We start from the raw sequence: 22747 nt of genomic DNA, 5'->3' as shown, positions 1-22747 counted from the left end.
AAGATGATGCGTTACTGCAGCTGATCACAGTCCGTAGTAAGGAACCATTAGTGATTGATCAATTCAGATCTGGGCTTTAATGGTGCTGACTTTGGTCCTCGTAAGTGGATCGAAAGGAACTCTCAAGAGAACAAAATACAATCAACTTCATCTCCAGCTACGTTATGTTCATGAGCCCCCGAGACAGACAGCACTTGGAGCGTAGCCCTGCATTGGAGATGGACCGGCACGATCCGACCACAATATTGGGGGCAGACACTGGTGTAACTCACAGACTGTATATCAGACAACTATGATTCAGAAAAGAAAATTAAAAAATGAAAATTCAAAGCCAAACTTGATTTTTTTTTACCGTCAGCCCGACTTGATTCATCTTGTTCAGGTGAAGCATGTCAGACTCAGACCTGAAAAGAAGTGGACCGGTGCATCTCTAATGACTACTCGTGTTGCTGTATGTTGTCGCTTCACTGACGTGTCATGTCACACTGAGCAGATCATGAGGGAAAACATGTCAGCAAAAGGGAAAGTGTGTATTTAAACTGAGGGCCTTCAGTGATCTTTATCATGTTAGGGGTTTTTTTACTCGAGGAAGGAGTGGGATGTCAAAACAGCAGACAAACATCCTGTGTAGGGACGGCAGGGACGCGTCCTTCCAAGTGGCAGCCGTCTGCGTGCGTTTACGTCAGGTAAAACACAGAGCTGCAGGAAACGTGTCATGATATGGCAAAAAAAGAGTCCCCCATCACTTTCTTTGGATCCACCGAGCTCTAAACATCGCTGTCGCCTCCCCAGCCCAGAGTCATTATGCAGCTTCTCCATTTCCATATCCAACATTCACTAGAAAACACGCCACATTTGCTGCGTTTTAGAAATGAGGAGATCTAAACTATTACCACCTGCCTTTATTTTCTTTCCACTGTATATACTGTTTATAATTTGTAATTAAATATTTTTAATTTTTTTTATCCTTTCGCTGCATGTGTGTGTTGTGTGTACTGCTGCTGCTCAAAGCGAATTTCCCCACTGAGGGAGGAATAAAGGACAATCTAATCTAATCTAATTTAATCTAATCTAATCTAATCACCAAACATAAAAGTTTGAGAATTCCAACGACGGAAACTCTACTCGCGATATACAATAACTCGAACTGGCTCTGGGTGCCAACTCAGCACGGTTTACCAACCGCTTGCAGTTCACACTCATGAGCTTCTGACATTAGAACTGTTGTAACTTTCAGCTTTAGTGTTTCGTTCGTTTAACAGTCCCTCATAATAATCCCTAAAAACAAAGTCACCTGCCTGGAAACCTTCAACCAAAAGTGCATTTCTCTGGAGAAATCTTGGAAGAGCAAAGTGCTTGGAAGTAGCAGCAGAGCCAGCGGGAAGGAAAACGCATTCAATACCAGTCGTAGCTTCCACGTGCACTGAAGCTCTAGCAAACCCATGCTGCCTGGAGAGTTCGACCATACAAGGAACCTAAACACTCTGATGCCATAGAGAGCTAACGGTGGAAAAAAAAAAACCCAAAGGGAAGCCTTCTCAGCACCCTGAAAGCAGCTTCAAACGCACAAGAATGCGACAGCATGCTCCTACGCACAAACAGCTATGTCGTCTGCAAGTCCTCTGCAACATTTGAAACAATAAACTTGTAATAACATTATGTAAAATTCAGAAAACACCTCACAATAAATTAATAACAATAATTTCACACTAAGAGCTTCTGAACAGGAAAAAAGTTTTTAAATACAAAATGATTTAAAAATTTACTTCTGAACTTTTTTCTGCACGCAGTTTTAGCTTTTAGGTCCCATATTATCTTATTTTCAAAACGTTTAAATTGGATTAAACTGTGATGTCGAGGTGCGTGATAGATTAAGCAGTAAACAAAAGTTCTGCACGAGGAGGCATAACAGGAGCTAATGTGATTTTTGTTAAATATTTAAACAACTTCAAAGAAGCAAAGTTTGCATATGCCGATTGGTCCTCTGAACTCCAAGCGCAGATCAACACGCACGGGCTGCATGCACCTAACCCCATGTGGGTTTTAGTGCAGTTCAGCATCCTCTATTTGTCTCGGACGGACGTGATGGGCAGTGACGCGTCTGACTGGGTGAAGAAGGTAAGCGACAACTGCAGAGGAGACGAGGATGGGCGAGGCCAGGCACGGTGCTCACTGCAGCACACGGGAAATGGAGGTAATAGACCCGGGCGGGGGGGGGGGTGAGTAACCGTCAAAGTGAAACGATTGTGGTGACTCATCAATATGAATATATGAGCAAAAAAGTCTTTTGGGCCCATTCAATGACTGAACTGACTGAATTTTGATGCAAATTAATCTATTACAAAATATAATCTGTTCTTTTATTCAAGTACAAAAGAGCATGAAACCGAGCATTCAGGTAATGTTCAGAGGCTCCACCATTGTAACCCAGCGGTTGAGATAAACTGGAGTTATTTAAAGCTGCACCCAGCACTTTACATTATTCATGGTCCAAATTATTACGTGTAATGTAAAAGGATTTGCTCGGAGGGGAAGATCCACGGCTGCGACTCTCAGCTTCCATCCATCTCCGCGGCTCCCCTCAGCCTCCGCTACGACGTCGTATTTCTACCTACAGTATTTCAACGAACTTCTGCACATTTTGGTAGTTTTACAGATTTAATCAGCATTTTTTTGTTTTCCCCACCAAAGGCAGGCAGGTGTTTTAAGCATATACTGTTGTGAGTAAACAGGGGGATTAAGCACTCATCATTTGTTTTTTTTAATTTATTCTTTTGTCAGCTATTGACAAAATTCCCCACTTTGAGATGTGCTACAGTCTCACTGCTCTCATTAACATAATTAGCAGCGTGCAGCTGTTTTTAATGTAAAACAACACTTAAACTCATTAAAGGCTCTCTACAGATGCAGGAAGCGAAAAGCTGTTAAACGCGGTGGAGCCATTTAGCAACTAATGAAGCAGATATCGTTGAAGCGTCGGTGGAAACAAAAGCAGAACTGAAAGGAGAACGGATAAAGCTCATATAATCGCAGGTGAGGACGATGACGATGATGATGAGGTGTTGAAAGGCAGCGATTCTCTTGTCTCGCCGTATCAACGTGCGTCTTCTCTCACTGTCATGGTGCAGCCACAGCTTGTCAAAAGTACCTTTGCAGTAACAAAACTTAAGCTGACATCTGAAACTGGGAAAAAGAGACGACACTCGATGCGATTAAAAGAAAAAGTGACGTTTTTTTAGCAGAATGTACAAACTCAAGATATGTCATTTCCTACTACTACCGTCATTTAGCAGACGCTTTTATCCAAAGCGACTTACATCTGAGGGAACAAACACACCATTTTGCCCAGGGAGCAATTAGGGTTTAAGGGCCTTGGTTGCCATTCCGGCTTGAACCTGGGTCCTTCAGACCCACCTCTGTAGCCACTAGACTACCACTCCCCTTTCCCTTGTTGATATACTGAACATCCATTTTTGGACTTCAGCTCTGCATCAGATCTCAAAAAGCTTCTTTCGTGATGGCGTTCGGGCACTGAAGGGATGAAGAGTTTCAGGGTTTTTTTCACACCGACACCGTTTAGGTCAAACCAGAGGCGCTCTGGACGGTTCACTTGTGTCGGTATGAACACAGTAACCTGGTGCACCAAAGAGGGGGCAGGGAGGCCCCTTGGATGTGGTGGTCCCGGTACAGCTCTAAGATCTGGTCTGTTTGTGCTGTGACAGCTCCCGAACTCTGATTCGACCCAACTATGAGTGGATTCTGCACGTCTGAGCTTAGAAGGCTTCCAGAAGAAGTGGGTGGAGCATTGTGGTTTATACTAAAATTGCTTTCGTCGAACGAAAATGATGACTAAATATCGTCATCAGCGAACCTTTATCACCTGTGGAAAACGAGACCAGACGCAACGAAAATGCTGGTCATGTGATGATAACGATAATTAAATATAGAATGCAATATCGTAGACGAATAAAAACGAGACTAAAATATAGATTACACAATAAAAACTCAGCTAAAATGTGTCTTCATTTTCGTTGACCAAAACGAGACGAGACGAAATGTTTTAACATTTTATCTCCATGTTTTCAGTAGTTTCCTCTGGTTTATTTCTGCTGCTGGGTGACGTCACGTCCTCCATTCCAGTCGCGGCCCGCGGGGAATCAGATCCAGAAGAGGCAGCTGCAGAGTTAGAGGCTGATGCCGTTAACACAGAGCTCTAGGTTCACGTCAATTAAAAACAAAGTTACATAGAGAAAGGGGCCGATGGCCGGCCACGCGAGGATCTTCTCTGGGGCTGGGTTTTCAAAGGAAGTTGGACTTCTGGGTATCGTTTGTCCAGAGTGGAACGAACCAACAATACTGAAAAAATGTCCAACTCTACGTCAAGACGAAGTTGTGTTGCTATGCTTATTATTGCTTCACATCAGGCCGGTTGCCATGGAAACATGATGTTCTGTCTCCACCGATATTGACCGGTGACAGCCCCTTAGGCCCCCAATTACCCCCCCCTCTTGTCTGGAATACTGCCTGGGGTAGCCAGTGTGTGATGGTCCGCTCCAGATGCCTCCACCCCCAGAGACATCGATGCCATTTCTGGACAAAAAATTGTGCAGGGAAGTTTTTAAGCTGTCTTTCTGACTGTAAACTCTGTATTCTCATCTTTGACCAAGGGTTTCTGGCAGTAATCCCTTGTCCATGTGGTTATATCAGCGACTGATGAGTGCAGTTCTTGATGCAGTGCCATCTGAGGGATCAGGGATTGTGGGTGTTCAGTTTAAGCTTGAGCCATTTGCCCTTTACACTCTGAAATTCCTCCAGTTTCTTTGAATAGTTTTATATTTTTGCACTACAGAGGGAGAAATGTGTATATCCAGGCAAATATTTATTTTCAACTTTACCCCCCACCATTTGTTGGGAAAATTGAATCATTGCTTTGCTCTCCAAAGACTCAGCTTATCGTGGATACGGATTATATACCAAGTTCATTACAAAATCAGCATTTCCTTCTTCCAACTCCTTACTAGCACTAAACTGCCCTTCCTGCTTTTTAGTTGCAGCCCTGAAGAAAGGACATATGGATATATCCCAGGCGAAAAAAAAGTATACTTTAGCATAATAAATTTAAGCACACTTAGTATACTTCATAAGCACATAATTATTGTACTCAAAGTGTGTTATTTTCGAGTACTAAAAACGTACTTAGTATACTAATGATATATCATTAGTGCTACTTAAGACATACTTAAATACAACTTAGTGTACTTGACTGTACTATTTTGAGACACCATTAAGATCAACTTAAACATACTTAAGTACAATTTTCTCTACTAATACTGTACTTATTTAATATGTTCTTTAATTCGATTTAAAGTATACTTTAATCCACTTTTCAGATTACTATTAATACATTTAGAATATACTGGAAATGTATTTCTAATTTAATCATAATGTGTTGCCATTGCATTTTAAATATATTTACAAAAATTTTATAAAAATTAAAAAGTTGTACTTAAGTATATTATATTTCATCTTAATGGTGTCTCAAAATAGTACAGATAAGTACACTAAGTTGTACTTTAGTATGTCTTAAGTAGCACTAATGATATATCATTAGTATACTAAGTACATTGTTAGCACATCGAAAATAGTACACTGTGAGTACACTAATTATGTGCACAGGAAGTATACTAGATGTACTTCATTAAAATACACTTCAATAGTACACAGAAAGTACAATTTTTTCATAATTAATTTGAATTTGGAATGACTTTTAAGTAAACATAAAAAATAATTAGAACATACTTGGAGTAGAAAAAAAGTTTATTTTTAACATGCACGGCATTGCAGGAAAAATGTGCATAAATCAAGTACATTTAAGTACAACTTAAAGATGTAAGGTTTAGTGTTGGTACAGTACATCTAAACAACATTTTCAAACAGTTTCTCTTCATCGTAACATTTTTTTTCAAATTTGGATCATTTGACCCCAGATAATTATTTTTAGTAATATTAAGTTCACAAAAGAAAAAGGAAAAAGTTTATCAACAAATTTTACAGAGACCTGAACAGCTTGATCTTCAGAAGAAACAATAGATGTGCTAACTGTGCACCGCAGAGAAGCTAGTAATGACAGAAATGAACATTAAACTGACTTTTGAAACATTGACAAAGTTTGTGTAAACTCAAAATGTATGTCCACCAAAAAAAAAAAATACTATTACAATCAGTTACTGATGTTACTGCTTACTGTTTCTTTTTGGTCACAAAATTCTCATTGTTACATTTTCTCCGAATCACTGCTCTCACATCAGACACAGTTGTTCCTGGAAATTCAGCAATAACTGTATCTGTAAAATAGAAAAGGACAAATAAAATGGTATTACAAATCATGCTTTTCCAAAGTTATCACATTAGCAAGAAGGGGGCTTACATACACGAGGAAAACCTGAAACATGTTGCTTCTGGCTATGGCCAAGGCAAGGGTGGAGGCAGAAAAACAAAATGATAATAAGGAAAAATAGACTTAAACTTATAATGAAAAATGTGTCTTATCCTCCCACAATATTCCCTTATTCCTGTAAATACTTACATTTGTTTGAAGAACTTGTGATGGGTCAATCTGTGTTTCATCTTCATCTGAAGTGAGACAGGAAGTTGCAGTAATTCTTTTTTTCTGTACCGAAGAGAGAGAATGTATTATATGACAACAACATATGAACTATACCACAGATTTTTTAGAAAAAAATTTCAAATACAAAACATCATAGTATTACAGTGTCATAAATTTATTAAGGATTTTATGTGTATGACATGACACTCTTCTTCCCTTTCATCTTTGCAGCCAGCAGGAGAAACAAAATATTTTACTAGCTACTGTAGTGCATTTTGGGATATTCAAACAGATTAGTTCATCACTCAAGGTTCTATAGTTTCAGACAAAAATAATTCAGTGGGTGACATTCACTTCATATCATTTTGATGACAAGACAATATTAAAAGCATAACCAACCTACAAATAGGGATTTCAGTGAATCAAGACTGGTAAGTATAAGAAATGGAGCAGCATTTTGAACCTACAGGTGTTTTAATCTAAGTATATTTTCTAAATAAACTACCAACACAAGCAACAAAAATAACCTTTGGTTTGCTTCTGTCATATGTTGTGGTACAAGGTGAGGTCCTTATCCTTGCAACTGCCATGTGCCAGATGTCTTCATCCTTGAGGAAGGCTTCTTTTCTTTCCATCAACTCCTTGTAGTTGTCTGTAACCACAACCATACATCAGACAAACTGTCAAAACCAGGTTTTTTTCCCTCTTTTGCTCAATATTTTAGATATTTTGTATGTCTCGTGAAATGCACCACGGTCAATCTAATATTATACACAACAAGTCACTTTAAGTCTTTTTATAAACACAGTTACATAAAAATTGAAATTACTTACAAGGTTAACATTAACAATCATTAGCATGAGCCACTGGCAAATTCTTTATCAAATAATCACTAACACTTGCTGGCTGGCAAGTGCTAGCAGAACAAATTTGTACAAACAATTTTGTTCTTGTTGTTTTCTTTACATTGTGGCAATTGTCCATTTATGGTTAGCACCACACAAAACCTTTGCTAAACATGCTCCACACAGCATGCTCACAAATGTTCACACTAATTGACGCATTAGCTGTCGCCAACAGCTAGCTAGCTAGTTATTAGCTAATGCAGCATGTGAATGATAACTTTGCCTATTAACTTGTTTAGTCATTGTAGAAATAATATTCATTCATAAAATACTTGACACCATGCACGGGCAGTACAAACCTCCGAGTAGGAGCGGTTTTGCGGCGGGCCACCTTGTTTTTAGGTGCTTTCCTGCTCGGCCAGCACACTTGTATCCATCCATCTTCACTCGACAGGTCCGGCCGTTTTAATACCTGAACAAGCAGCTGTCTGTACTGAGGTGTCACAATGTCAGTACTTTCGACGTGAATTGTGTTGTCCCTAAAATAAAACATCCCGAATTTGAATTGCGCCATTGTAAGTCGACTATGACGACGTTTCCTTCAGCTTCATTCAAGCAGGCTGCATTCGGGGGAAACCAATCAGCGGCTGCGCAGCCACGAGTACTTCAGGGTCAATTTGAAAAATGTGGAAAATGCACCACATGCAAATTTTCACTGCCAAATTGTAAGAAATAGGGATTACATATCAGTGTGTATTCTTGGTGTGCCTTAAAACAAAAATGGTAATAGTAATAGTCTAACAGTTGTGGTATAAAAAAAAAAATACAAACAAAATCATAGGGGTGAATACTTTTTCAAGGCACTGTACCTGGCCTCAAAATGTTGAACTTTAACAAACTGTTTTCATGCAAAATCAAAGACTTAATTTTTCAGTTATGTTATGTGTTTTTTGATTGCTGTAAAATGTAAGTGAAACAATCCAAGTTTTGGAATATGTACTTTCCATGTGATGATAAGAAATACACAAGGTTGTACTGTTTATTTTAATTAGAAATACTGGTGACTACTGCATTATATAAAAGCATATGGTCAATTGAAAGGTGCTCTATGTTGTTGCTGTTCATGTTTATTCATAATTCACCATTACGTTTGAAGAATAGATGGATGGATTTTTAAGTATTGCATAAAAACAACGGTGGTGTTGAAGTAATCCAAATGTACTTTGTATCACTAATTGCTAACATTTTAAAATTGAAATAGAATGTAAGGATATTTTTTCAATTAGAAAAGGTATTATTACATAACAACAATGTTGCATTTTGCTAGTAAAATACAATATTTTAAAAGGTTGAAGAGAAAGAAATTAACTGTTATTCTACATGCTTTTAAACTGATCTAAGCACACTAAAAGAAATGGCTAAATACTGATGAATTTGTTCTGGTTTATAGTGTACTTATGAAGAATACACTAATTTACCACTGAAGTAGTTTTTAATTATTAATACACTTATTTTAAGTGCACTTTAACACTACTATGCTAACAATGATATGAAAAAAATGTTATAAAAGTAAACTTATAAAAAGGTTGCTAAAAGTGCACTTAATAAAAGTAGATGCAAATATACTAAAATTAAACTTATATTTAAAGCATTCAAAGTACATAATAAATTAATATACTAATAAAACACTTATATATATTTCAATGTTAGTATATTTTATATGAATATACTTAATATGAATTTAAGTATTAGTACAAAGTAGTGTACTTTATCTAAGTAAACTTAAGTACTACTGAGGGAATAATACATTTGTAATTAATACATTTATAATATATTTTTGGTTTACTTTATTTTAACACATTAAGTCCAAATGTGCTGGAAATGTACTTTCAGAAAATTAAGTACATTTTTAGTACATTAAAGTATATTACTTTTTTACCTGGGATTACAAAGGTTGACTGGGAAGAAACACGCGTCCATGCAGTCAGACAAACAAAAGTCAAAGCAAATGTCAGCATCAATCATGTCTTCTTAAATCATCGCCGGACTGGACTGGGACGCAGTGAACAAACTCTGCTGCTCCGAACAGCAACAGAAGGGCAGCAGAGACGTGCCAACGCTGACCAGACAGCCTTGCAGGAGCGAGCGGGCGGGGACTTAAGCAGAAACGCTCTGCGGGTGCCATATGTCACCCCGTGTCACTGGGGTTTGGCACACAAGCCACACGTACTCATAGCAGAAGACGGTGAAGGTTGTGAGCGTCCTTGCTAACAACTCTGTTTCGCTTGGCGACATATGGCTGGCGGGCAGACCCACGTGTTGTCGTCACAACTACACCAAAGGCCTCTGATTTCCATCGCCTTTGTTGTTTACAGAAGGTAAGGTTTGGTTTTCGATGCTGGTCACAGTTTGGGAGAAAACTTTAATTTATAGGAAGACGCCTGCGGCTTTAAAAGCACCTTTAGAAAGATTGGCATATTGCGTTACAGGCCGGTTATGCTGCAGGCTTATGAGGCCGCTGAGGGGTGTGTGTGACATGGACACCGTGACCAGACATGTGACCCTGCAGACCTTCCCGTTGCCTGGATGTGTATGTCTTCGTGGTAACTAAGTACCTTTTCACAGGAGCCACAGAGCAAAGTGCTGCCTGCAGCAGACTCCGGCTTTGTGTCAACACCGAGGCTGCAGCTAAACAAGTCAGAGGCTTTCAGAAGAAAGCTCCACCTCTTCCAAGGAATGGCTGATTTTAGGTGTCAAAAAGCTAATTTTATTGACGCCATTCATCAAGGGCCAGTCATAGCAAGAAATGCGTCTTTAAATGATAACATTGCCAAAAAGCATCTAGATCCAACTAGATGTCACGTGTGAGCGCACGTGGGGGCGATTTTCTCCATCGCGCCAGCGGTGGCAGCCCCAGCCACCAGCGGCAGCTCCGACCGGCAGCGGCGGCGGCTCCAGCCACCAGGAGCTCCAACTAGCAGCAGCTCCAACCATCCAACTCAGTACATCCAGAAGCTTCACTGAGACTGGTACATCGTGCTTCCACCACCCGGCCTCAGCAGCTTCCACCATTTGGCCACAGCAGAAGCCGCAACTATTGGGTCAGTGTTGTTTAATTTTTTTTAACATTACTAAACATCAGGATGCCACCAAAAAAGCCAGCAATCACAGACGAAGAAGTAGAGGAAATTAAGATGTTGCTGTAACCAGATATTAGGGTCTTGGTATAAGAAATTTTTGTTAGAAGCTGATTTATTTTATTTTAAACCTTCCTCGCGAAGCCGTTTTGAGATTTCTGCTCAAAAATGACATATTCATTTTGTTCAGGGAGTATTTGAATACATTTGGATGAAAAATTAAAGTGTTGTAATCTCACAAGTGTATATAAGTCTAAAATTACATTACCAGCCAGAGTAAATGTAGGTGAGGCACAAAAATAATAATAAAAAAAAATAAAGAAGCTCATTCTTTGAGTTTCAGAGCAAACGTTTCCATGGATTCAACTAAAAACTCTAGAAATCCACTCTAACATTTCCCACTTCTACAAAGATTGATTTTCCTGTTGTGTGACTTGTTTCTTAAAGAGAAACGTTGACGCAGACCTTTCCATTTAGTCACTTTCAGTCACACCTGTGTGATAGCCCCCCCCCACCCCCATTGTCAGGTTGTCAGGACACAGAGGCAGATGTGACTAAAGTAATGTGTAATAATAAATCACACCGTGCGGTAAGAGGCATGTGTAGCCGGAACATACAAGAAATGTGGACCAATCAATACGACATGGAGAGCTGGGGACTGTGCAGGGTACAAGTAGGCATGACACCAGGGGGAACGGATTAAGGAGATGAGGGCACAATAAAATCATGCTGGCTCTATGATGGGGAGAGCTGTGGAATGCTGGGAGCTGTAGTGTCAGGACTGGTGATGAGAAGGTTGGCGATGCTGACCGTGATAGCGTGGGAGGAGCGGGCATGAGACCCATGCAGCTAGCAAACTATAAAACTGGGTTTATTTAGTGCTGTGTGCATGCATGCGTGTCTATGCACTACTGTGTAAAGCTCTCACTGAGCTACAGGTTGCTCCATGGAGGGAATGTCTGCAGAAGGTTGTCTGATAAGCTCCACCAGCCACTCAGGTGTCATAAATGTGTTTCCCCCAGTACCAGGGTCGAATCCTTTCTAATGGCACCAGTTCATCATAAGCCATCCCAAAATGCCGGTCCAATTCCATACAGCGCCAGAACCCGTCTCGCTGTGAGATAACACGGCTGAACCGCCGTGCGCCTGTACTGTACTACAGCTGTTGTTTAAGTTAGGTCCAGATGCAGCCAGGGTTATTAAAAAAAAAAAACAAATAACCTCAATCTTCTAGACAAGAGGATTAGAAGCACGAGCGACTCAGCCATTTGCACACTTTTGTGTTTGGCCTGTAGATGTAGGAGTGATTTAAAAAGCTTGTAAAATACCAGTGCTGCTATATATGATGAAGAGAATGCACAAATGCAGACAAAGACAGACAACAACTAAAAAAAGGACGGATGCAAGAACAAAAAAGGTGAAGTAAATGTGTAAGACCAGCATCCCAACGCGCTCTCGTGCGCTTGCTTTCTCCACACGAGATGAGCTCAAGTGTCTGAGCCAGCTGGTTCATGTTCCCTCTTTAGTGATTTCTGTTATCGTCTTTTTTTCATGTCCTTCAAGGAACATCCCAGGAAAGCAAGAAAGCAGAAAAAGAAGTACCTTCATTTCAATCTATCACCATGTGAGTTTCTGCTGAGAATAAGCAGAAGAGGGGAAAATGTGGAAAAAAGGCTTTTCTGTGTCTAAAAAGATAGAGCGCAGCAGGCAAAACTGTTTACCTGGAACATCAAATCTTGTTAAACATCGGTTTTTAGAGTCCTTGCAGGGGCAGGATGCAAACAAAAGCTGCAGGAACACATACAGTAAGAGAGCGTCTGCTATAGCACGACTTATTCCTGCATTGGCCTTTTGCCATAAAAGAAATCAAGAGCGTAAAAGCGCACACAAATAGTCTTTATAGATTTTGCCAACTGGAGTCCACCAAAGATCAATATTTCTCTCTTTGTTTCTTTAAAATATCTGAGCAGCCTGGCTCTTCTGTATATGTACCCTCAATTTCTGAACTTTGATTTGATCATTAGTGCAGAAATGCAGCCCAAAAATAAACTGATTTCTGTGACAAAAGCAGGGTTTTAATCAATAGCTGTGGCTCTTATCGATTCGTCAATTCAAATGGTAAACTGAAAAAAAAAGTTATTTTCAAATATTTTATCAGAAGTTTGAAACCGGAGCAACAATAAATCACTGGAATTACCTCTGTCTGAGCAGGTCAAAGTCTGGATGGAAATGCAAATTAAAAAGGAATCTGCTTTGACAGTTATTTATGTTTTTTTTTCCAACACAGAACCGAAACCAGGGAGCAAGTGAGGGAGTGGACAGCTTCTCTGGTTGTTGGGTTCTAACGGTTTATATTAGACGCAGCTGACAGTCAGGTTTCTCCTCTGAACACCTAAACTGTCTTCTCCCTTCTCATTATTAAAATTTCACAGGGCGTAATCAATGAATTGTCACCTCAAGCACTGGACAACTCAAACAAAGACACATTTCACTTTGGTTGGTTGGTAAATTTGGGAGCCTTTCCCTGCAGCAAACTCCCTTTCATAAAACATGACAAAGATTATGTGTAGCTATGCAACTCTCAAAAGAAGAAAAATATGAGTAAAATGAATCCATAAACTTCAGACAGGACATTTGGGTAACGAGATCAGAGTTTGAGGACTCAGGAGATGAGGCCACCTTTCAGACTGGTCACATGGAAATTCATGCATGAACCTTAAAAGCACTCTATGTAGTAACACCACTGATGACCACATGGGGGCATGCAGCGCTGCTGTGTTTACAAAAGAGCCACTGACAACACTGCTAATGAGTGGGAACTGATGGGCAACATCCCTGCTTTTGGAGCTGAAGCCAGTGCAGGAATAAAAATATAGCAGTTCAACCCATGACCACTAGGTGCTTCCTCCAAAAGCAAGATGTTCACTGACCACATCGTTACAATGTCCAACTTTTCAGCAGAAATGGACATTTACAGCCTGGCTATGGTCTCATAGCTATAGTTCACATCAGTTAAAAACTGTACAGGTTGTACATTTTATGCACCTCATGATCAAATATTATCTATCCATCCATTAATTATATCCTCTTATTTCTTTTTGGAGTCACAGGGATCTGCTATAAAACCTTTAATTTATGTAAACTTAGGGGTATAATCTCCTGAGTGACAGCTGGCTATGGTTAATGACTAAAGCATGATTCATACTTCTGCGTGTGGCTACAGTATGAATCTAGGCTACGCACGGTGCCAACGCCATCTCTGGTGCTAATACTTTTGCGTAATTGTTTCTGTAATGACATCACCAACCACTAGACGCAGTGTAGTTCTTTTTCTGCAGCACTCTAGCTCACGGCAGCGACCTTTGCTCGTAGCTAAAGGATGCTACCTTAACCAGTCCGGTCGAAGCCATCGTCCACGTTGGCCTGAATCATTCCTCGTCGAGGGTCCTACTGGTGCTCGATCGGAGCTCCACCAAATCTTGTTTCAGCTCCAACAGCACATGTGTCAAATGTAATTTGTGGCAGCAACACCGGAAAAAAGGATGGAGACAATCAGAATGGATGTATCATTGGTTAGCACAAGCTAAGCTATGCTAAAACAACTTAACTTTGTAACTTTGCCAAGCTGTGAGGGGGGTGGAGTCTGTTTCGGCAAAATGGTGACCTCCACAGCAGAGAGAGGGGAAAAAAAATAAGAAATAAAAAGAACCTAGCTCCTAACTAGGTGTTCGGAAAAACTATGGCGGACATCACCGGGGTTTGTTCAGTTCTTCTACAATCAATAATGGAGACAGTCCAGAGCGTCTCGTAATATCTCTTTGTCCCACTAGAGGTGCACTTCTCATCTCATCTGAAATTAAGGTCTGACACCTGAACTCTTGTTATTTGCTGCTTGTGGTCAGAAGTGGCGTTTCTTAATAGAGTGACTGTAGACATCGACAATATCGAATTTCCGTTTGGAAATTTTCTGATCAGCCTCTTTTTTTTTAACTTTAGGATCCCATTTGCTTTAAACTTCTGATCATAACAAGGTCTGATTCCTGGCAGGATCACATGGCGAGCAAACACAAAAGCATCACAAAACTCCAATGATACGTCCACAGCAAGTGTAAACATTCTCTCCATTGCGTCCACATTAACGTAAAGATTCTGAGCAGGTAAAAAGAGCAAACTTTTAAGAAAAGCTGTAGAACATCCATTAAAGAAAATGGCAATTACAGGTTTATTGAATCATCATTGACACATCTGCTTAATTAGTCGGTACATCTTGTCCTCTTTTGATGCGCTCATCCTTTGGGCAAATAATTGCTCCCGTCATTGTTGTAAACTGTTATTTTAACACAAGTCCTTCATTATCACATCAAGCAGCTGAACTTCACATCCTACAAATGACGCTGAAGATAAAAATAGCCAATAGTGAACTGCATCGCAGCAAATAGTGGGGAGATTGGCTGTGTGTTTAATTCAAACAGAGCAATGACAATGAAGCCAGCGAAGAGAAAACATTTACTTCCACTGGCCTCTGTGATCCCACGGTGGATTAATCCAGCCTTCTGTCCAGAACACATTTATCACGTGTGTCTATACTGCCTCTGAATGAATATTGGCAGATATATGGAAACGCATCAGCATCCATTAGCTTCAAGGCTCTGTCTCAAAGAAGAAATGTGGAGTCCGGCAGCCAGGATTTAGTCCTCTGCTCGTGTTTACACAAACTCTATAGATTACAGCAGAGCTCAGTTCACTCGTCAAATGAACAGGACATGGATGAACACACGCGTTACATGGGCCGACGGCTGCTATATGAAGCCTGCCATCAAGGCATCGTCATCAATTAACCATTAAAATCATGCTTTATAATTAGCCATCTGTAATGGAGTGACACTACAATCAAGATGATTATTCCCCTCCGTCGTGCCTGATTATGTGTTGTTTTTCTTTTTTTTTTAAATTCTGTTAGAACAAGGAGATAAAAAGGACGACTAATCTTTTAATGGTTCTAAGGGTGCGTGCATGGTTGTAAATGTGGCCCTGCGATGGACTGGTGACCTGTCCAGGGTTTACCCCTGCCTCTCACCTGAAATGAGCTGGGATAGGCTCCAGCAGACCCCGTGACCCTGCAAAGGATAAAGCGGGTATAGATAATGGATGGATGGGTTCTAAGGGTTCATCCTCTTTTTGGTCACTTTTGCACAAACCAGAGAAAACCAGCCTTGCTCAGCTCATTTTTGTCAAAGGAGAAAAAGAGAGAGAGAGAGAGAGAGAGAGAGAGAGAGAGAGAGAGAGAGAGAGAGAGAGAGAGAGAGAGAGAGAGAGAGAGAGAGAGAGAGAGAGAGAGAGAGAGAGAGAGAGAGAGAGAGAGAGAGAGAGAGAGAGATGTTGACAAATGAAAATAGGACTTGAAGGTTGAGAGTTGAAGCTCCTGATGAGATTGACCTTACATTAACATCGCTCTGGTGGGGGCCACCCAGCTGGAGGCGTTTAATTTATGGCCAGGGCAGACACACAACCACAATGTGCTAGTGGAACAAGATAAATATATAAACAAATAAAAAAGCCTTCAACTTCGTACCCTCCCCACCTCATCCTCTGCTCCACACGGGGGAGAACATTTCTGCGTTTGCTCCTGTGCAGAACCAGAGATGAACTGTCATTGTCTTGGTCCATTTTCATGTCTGACTCTCCTCTGATACCAATTTCCACCTGATTCTCTGTAGGACTATAATTAGGAGCATCCGCTCGCACGACTAACCAGTGAAGCATCACGGAAGCTGGAACCTACTCTCTGATCGCTTTATATTTAGCCCTGTGGCCTTCATCAGCTTCATAACATTTGGTGGCCGTCTGCAGGGTGGTGCTCTTTTAAGTTTCTGGTAAACAAGTATCCAGGAAACATCCTTTAACCATTTTTGTTCATAAGCAACATAAGAGATGAGTTCGAGATCTTCCAGTGTTTTTCTGTGGATCTAAAACTTGCAGATGTCCAATTTCTGATCCCTGTGGAACCGAGACTCAACCGTCATTGGCTTATCTGCATCTGACAGGTAGGTCAGCTTGGAGCCATGTTCAAATCCTCCTGCACCAAAATGGTCTCCATATAGACCTCCCAATATGATGCTGCTGTAATAAACACTGCCATCTGTGTGTATTTGGTTGTGAAGAAATGTGGAATTACAATAAAGGATCTATCTGAATAGCAAAAACGTTTCACTTATAAATGATGCAAGGCTTAGCTCAGACTGCCCCTGTAAAGGCGTGGGGGTTAAATCACTTTTATGATGCCGTCCTGTCATTCTCATTTGCCCATTTTCTCCTCAGTCATGTCTTTGAGTCTCTTAATCGCTTCTCCCATGATGCCCACTGTAGCCCTGTGAGCGGGTTTCTTCATGGTTGATGTGTGACATGCTGCCGTAAATCGATATGCAGTTGTCACAAGAGACGAGCGGCCGGATTTTCGCAGACAGGAGGGACCAGGGACTGGGACGGCTACACGATACTCTCTGAAAATCCTTAAGTATTCCCTCAAGTAACGCTCAAACTGATGAAAGCAAATCCTCACATTTCGACTGAGTGTTGTCATGTCCAGGTTACTCAGAAAAACACCGTTGGATGTTTTCACGATGAAAATGACTCAATGAAACGTCACAGGATGCACCAAGTGGAAATTTAAATAATGACAAGGTTTAGTTGATTTAAATTCTCTTTCTAATAATTAATCAACCCTATAAACAATCACTGTGTCATTTTTGTTTTAATAGAACTACAATTTAGCCGATTATCTTCCCAAAAATAAATGAATAGTTGAATCCCTGTTTGTCTGACTTTTGCTTTTCCAGACTGTGTTCACTGGGATTTTATTCAGACGGGGCAATATTCACTCAAAATTGTGCAAAATAAAATGCAAAGCAGTGCTGTTTACGAGCTGCTTCAGTGAGATGAACATCTGGCCAGTGGTAGCAGCTCTTCAGTGTCGGTGCCAGAGCAGCTCTGAAGAAGAGGATGCAACGAGACGTTACGACCGAAGTTAAAACCTGAGAGCGAATCCGAGCGCCTCAGTGTTTTTCTGTTGGTTTAAAAGCAGAACCTCGCCCCGTCCCAGGTGAGCACTGCTGTGTTCGTTGGTCTCAGGTCCCCACACTTCTCCATGCTTCTTTTTCTCCGCCTCCTTTTTCAATTACTCGTCAGCATTTTCACTCAGACTGAGCATAAGCCAAAAGTTCCCGCTTCATAATGACCGCTGAAGCTCCTCTTCACCTCGGGCGCCGTCTCGGCCCCTGCAGAGTTAGCCGCCTGCTCATCAGAGCAATATCAAGCTTTGCATCCTGATTACATCAGAGATTAAGTCTTGGCATTGAGGAGACTCACATGTTAACAATCCAGGCTCCGCTGTGCCAAATAAAGGGCAGCCTCAAAGTCTGGTTTAAGTGCGCCACTGATTCCTGTACATGCATGTTCTCATGACGGGACAGAAATATGAAAATATGCATGTTTACTGAGAGGAAAGGTCTCAGATCTTCTCAAGACCATATGACGGAGTTTCTTTATTACTTCCTGTGGAGTTTTTAACTCTAAAGGTTGTGTTCTTCAGTCCAGTTCATCAGGACCCACCCCCTGAATGTTGCTCAGAAACACCTGAATCAAATGAATCAATCGCCATCAGCTCATCACCAACGTCTGTTACTGACCTTTCACTTTGGGCCAGGTTTATATTCAGCAGAAATCTGATCCAATCAGAATCTTCAGTGACTATTTACATTACATAATGCATGTGATCTGTCTCATCCATGTTGATGTTCCCTAAGCCGTATGGTTGCCATGGTAGCATCCACGCATGAGAGTTTTAAGGTGAACTCTCTACTTGTGCAGCGAGTGCGTGGGGGAGCTGCAGAGCACATGTTCTACAAGAAACCACCAGGAAGTGATTTTTTTTCCATCATCTGTCCATGGACCGCTGCTGTCTTGGTCACGTTGACTGTTGACAACAAAACCCAAACAAGTAAACAAGCAAATAAGCAAATAATAGTGGTTTTAGTTCTCTGAACCCGTCACTTCTGTTCCTCTGGTAGACAAGCACATTGTTTATGTTGTGTTGGAAAAGATGCCAAAGAAGACTTGAAAACCCGTCCGAGAGACCGGATAATTTAAAATGAGAACGTGTGAAGCCATATCTTTTTGTGTTTTTAGTTCCATTTGGGAGGGAGTTTCAGAGAGGTGTTGACTGTTCAGACTGCTAATAAATCCATGTGGAGGCGATGTGCTCAAGATCTGGTTTGGGCTGCAGTCTGAACATAAAACATGCAGGGCCGTAGGTCCCGGTGGCCTGGACGGGAGAACCCGCGCTTACATTTTAAAAAGACGTATGAAATAAGGAGCCATGAAAGATATTTGGAATCATGGAAATTTTGAAAATCTTTACCTTTCAACTGTTCTCTTATGCAGGCGGAGTCAAAAGCTAAAATAAAAATAAAAAGTAACAAGCCTACGGTATATTGATCTTTTATTAAAAAAAAAGTCTGTTACGTCCAAACAAAGAAATTGATACAGTATATAACAACCGCACTTACAAAATACCACCTTAAAATCTGCCATCAACGACATAAAAGAACAGATTTGAGCTTAAACTGGGGCTTAATTATATTAGGAAAAAACATGGGCTGTGCTATGCTGTTGTTAAAATGATGGCTTTGAGATATAGACATAAGAATGTAATGGTTCCCAGAATGTGAATGTGGTTGATTTAGATACTGCAGAAAAAGATATAACACATCATTTGCACCATTTTTTGTTTTTCTTTGTTATTAACTGCACCTGAGAACAAGTGCTATACCAGAAATAAACCACGTCAGTAGCATGGAAATACAGCCTCTTGATTATTCTAGTGGAAGATGCTCATGCCCCCTTTTATTGGAGGAATTTAGGTAGAAATAATCAAATAGAGAGAAAAATTTAGAAAAAATAAATAAATAAAAATAGGCCAGTGAGTGTTCATCTGACTTATTAACATTCAAAACATGAGTGCAAGACTCAGAGACTAAAGACAAGGATTTTAATAGGAGTTTTTTGCTTTTGAACTTCTCATATTGTCCCAGTCATGTTACATCCTCAGTGTGTTGTGCACCTCCATCCTAAACTATGTTTATCTTCTGTATAGCCAGGAATATCAGAGGTCTGATTCATTTATATGTGCTGGGATATGTGCTTTAGCATCATTTTGTATGTGGACTGAACAATTACATGGATGATTAAATCTCTTTTGAAGGTTTGAGGGTTGGTGGAAGCAAAGTTGAAACCTTAACACAGATATAGACCAATATCCTTTGGGGTTTTTTTTGCTACACTTGTGGTTCATGTTCCACGTTTCCAGTTGATTCTTGGTTAGATGTAGGCAACAGGCCTCTTGTTTAGGATTAAGAAGAGCCCTTTCCTCTTTCCCTGTTTAATAAAAGATAAGATTTCATTTCCCCGTTAATGGAAGTGCACTGAAGTCTAATGGAGTATCATTAATGTTGAAAAATAACAATAATGGGATGCTAACAGAACAGCGAGCATTCTAATCAAGCGTCCCCGCTGAGGAGCAGGGCATGAGAGCAGGTCGTACAAAACAAAGCTCATCAACCTCATCTTTACTAAGAAAAATTACACCTCAGAAACAGTTGTGGAATGATTGCTGTGACCCGTCAGGTCTAATCTCTGGAGCTTGAGCGTGGCTCGAGCTTCAAAAACGTACCGCCACGCAACTCCCAGGGGGAGCTTTTGAGAGCTTAGCTATTGGAGGAAATACAATCTCCGCAGATTTGAGGTCTCAGGTTCAAACAGAGAATCTGGATGAGTTCTGCGGGTTCCATTTATGCTTTTTTCCCCTCGGACCTGGAGAAGCTGCTCCAGAACCACAGACAGAGTTATGAATATCACTTTTAAATGTGTTCTGTGTGATGACTTAACAGACCTTTAAATCATGTTTCTGTGTCGTATCTGATACTGTCAACTTGTAAATTACAGCACACACTTGATGTTTATTGACTACAGTCTCTGTACAGTCAATATTTAATGTCAGATATTAAATCTGCATGCATGTGTCTAATAACAGAAGTAAGGCCTGGAGAGGTCTAACCCTGATGTGGGGGTGTCAGAGAGAAGGCACGTATGAGCAAAATAGACTGAAAGAGTTAAGGAGAAGCACAACCCTGTGGGAGGGGGGGCGTTATCTGGGACGTTATCTGTGTCTAGTGAAAGCTGAGTGGATTGAGAGGAGCACAAATATGGAATTCTTCTTCCAAATGACAAAGCTACATCTATTACTTCATCTGAAACTAAAACTAAAATGAGAGTGGGTTTAGATTTTCCTGAAATGAAGTGATTCTAAGAGCAACAGTGACAGCAGGAGGGTGTGGCCAGGTTACTGATGCAGAATGACTGTCACAAAAATCTAATCTCCTCACTGACCACCTGCAGGGTAAAGACCTGAGTAATGACTCGCGAATGTATGTGAAAATACACGGGATTGCGCGCGCGTTATTGTGGAAAACTCCCATATCTGCGTCATTTGGACCCGCTGAACACGGACAGTGGCTGTATAATGTATGTTGATACTCCCTGCATAACGGTTTGTTGTAGTTTTTTTTTTTATTTTATACTATTAGCTGAGCTGTTTTGTTGAAAGAACATCCGAAACCAGAAGCAACAGAAATTGCGACTTATTTTTCAGTGGTTTCCATTCCACCTCGGCACTGTAGGTGTGTTCCTGGTTAAACGTGGAGTGGAGGTGAAGCCCGCAGGTGCAGGGCGTGGAGTTGTGTGTCTGCTGAACTAGCCGATGGCTCGGACGCATGAGCCAGACGCGCGGAGCTGTTATTACGCAGCGTGACCCGCAGCGCCGCGTGCGCGCCTGCTCCGCAGCGGTCCGTGCGCGCAGCGGGGCGCACAGCGGCTTCACCCGAATCCCGCTTTAAACTGGCACACCACAGTGAGGAAAAGGGCTTGAAAAACACAAATAAAACAGAAAAAAGGGAAAAGAAATGAATGTTTTTTTTTACAGCTAAGCCATGTCCTGCGTGCGTCAGAGGACTGCGCATCCATCCGGGAGGCAACACAGTGTCTGTTCTGAGTCCAAAACATCCACGCAATCTGCGGCTTTAACTCCACCTGCCACCCTGCGTCCCAGATAGCATTTCTTGTGAAATTAATCGCTTAAAAAATTCCTCAAAAACCAAACAAAATGACTCATTTGCACATTTTAGTTAGAAAGGTCCAGAAAAGATTCATTTGCGCGTATTTGGTATTTGGATACGCAAACGAGGCCCAGCACTCACCTGATGTGCAGACAATATAATTAGCTTGAAGAATGATCAGTATCTCCCAGATTACATCCATCCTCTGTCTTCATTCCACGCACATCACGCACGGAGTCGAGAAACTGGGTTTGTTCAGCCGCGCAAGTCCTGTCCTCCCAGCCCGGATCCCGCGGTACACCTTCCACCAGGTATTTTCCACAGCAGACATAAAGCAGGTGATCGAAGCCTGAGGACTGAGTGCTGCGCGATCCCACCACAAATGTGAATTAAAAAAAAAAAAAAAAAAAAAAAAACAGAAATTCCACAGATGGACAAATTAAGGGGAGAACTCCACCAGAAAAAGTGCCGAACAGAGCAAGACCCTCCTCGGATTTAGTTTACTTTCTCCCAGTGCGCGCTGGAATGGACACATCCATCCGTCCATCCATCCATCCGTCCAGCCATCCAACCCGCCGCTGATATCCCGTCCTCGCCGCACGCAGAGTCACGGACGACCGCCTCAGTCAGATGTGAGTGGGGTCGGTGCAGGGCAGGGGAGGAGGGGAGGAAGCGGAAAGCACTGCGTCGGGATGAGCTGAGGGCTCCGTCTAACAACTGGAGATGCCTCCCAACTCTGCAAACTCGTCAGCAGGTGACCAGCCTCCCGATCCACACTCCCCCGCGTGACTGAGAGCGGACGGTGTCAAGTCGAAGGGCTGAGCAAGGGTTTTTCCGGCAGGGGCTGTGAAAATAAAAGCATCAGCTTGTTGGCTTAGTTCGTTTTAAATCCGACTGCAGGGGCGTCAATTCAGTATGGCAAGGTATGGCAGCCGCCACACCTTGGCTTCAAGAGAAAATGTAAATGTTTGTTTTTTTAAATACATTTAT

At 41.3% G+C, this 22747-nt stretch overlaps 1 protein-coding gene across 1 annotated transcript in view; it reads right to left on the bottom strand.

Annotated features, from left to right (window-relative positions):
- Positions 1–22485, bottom strand: part of ca10a (carbonic anhydrase Xa) — a 378645-nt gene extending 356160 nt beyond the window's left edge. The window contains exon 1 of the mRNA XM_061708004.1: positions 21899–22485. Within this exon, the coding sequence (XP_061563988.1) occupies positions 21899–21959 (61 nt within the window). The 5' untranslated portion in view covers positions 21960–22485. The remainder of the gene's footprint in view (positions 1–21898) is intronic.
- Positions 22486–22747: the final 262 nt, after the last annotated feature.

The sequence above is a fragment of the Cololabis saira genome, chromosome 19, assembly GCF_033807715.1.
Source record: "Cololabis saira isolate AMF1-May2022 chromosome 19, fColSai1.1, whole genome shotgun sequence".
In the NCBI taxonomy this organism is placed as follows: domain Eukaryota; kingdom Metazoa; phylum Chordata; class Actinopteri; order Beloniformes; family Belonidae; genus Cololabis; species Cololabis saira.
Note: the sequence above shows the minus strand (reverse complement) of the source record. Positions and strands in the feature narration are given on the sequence as shown.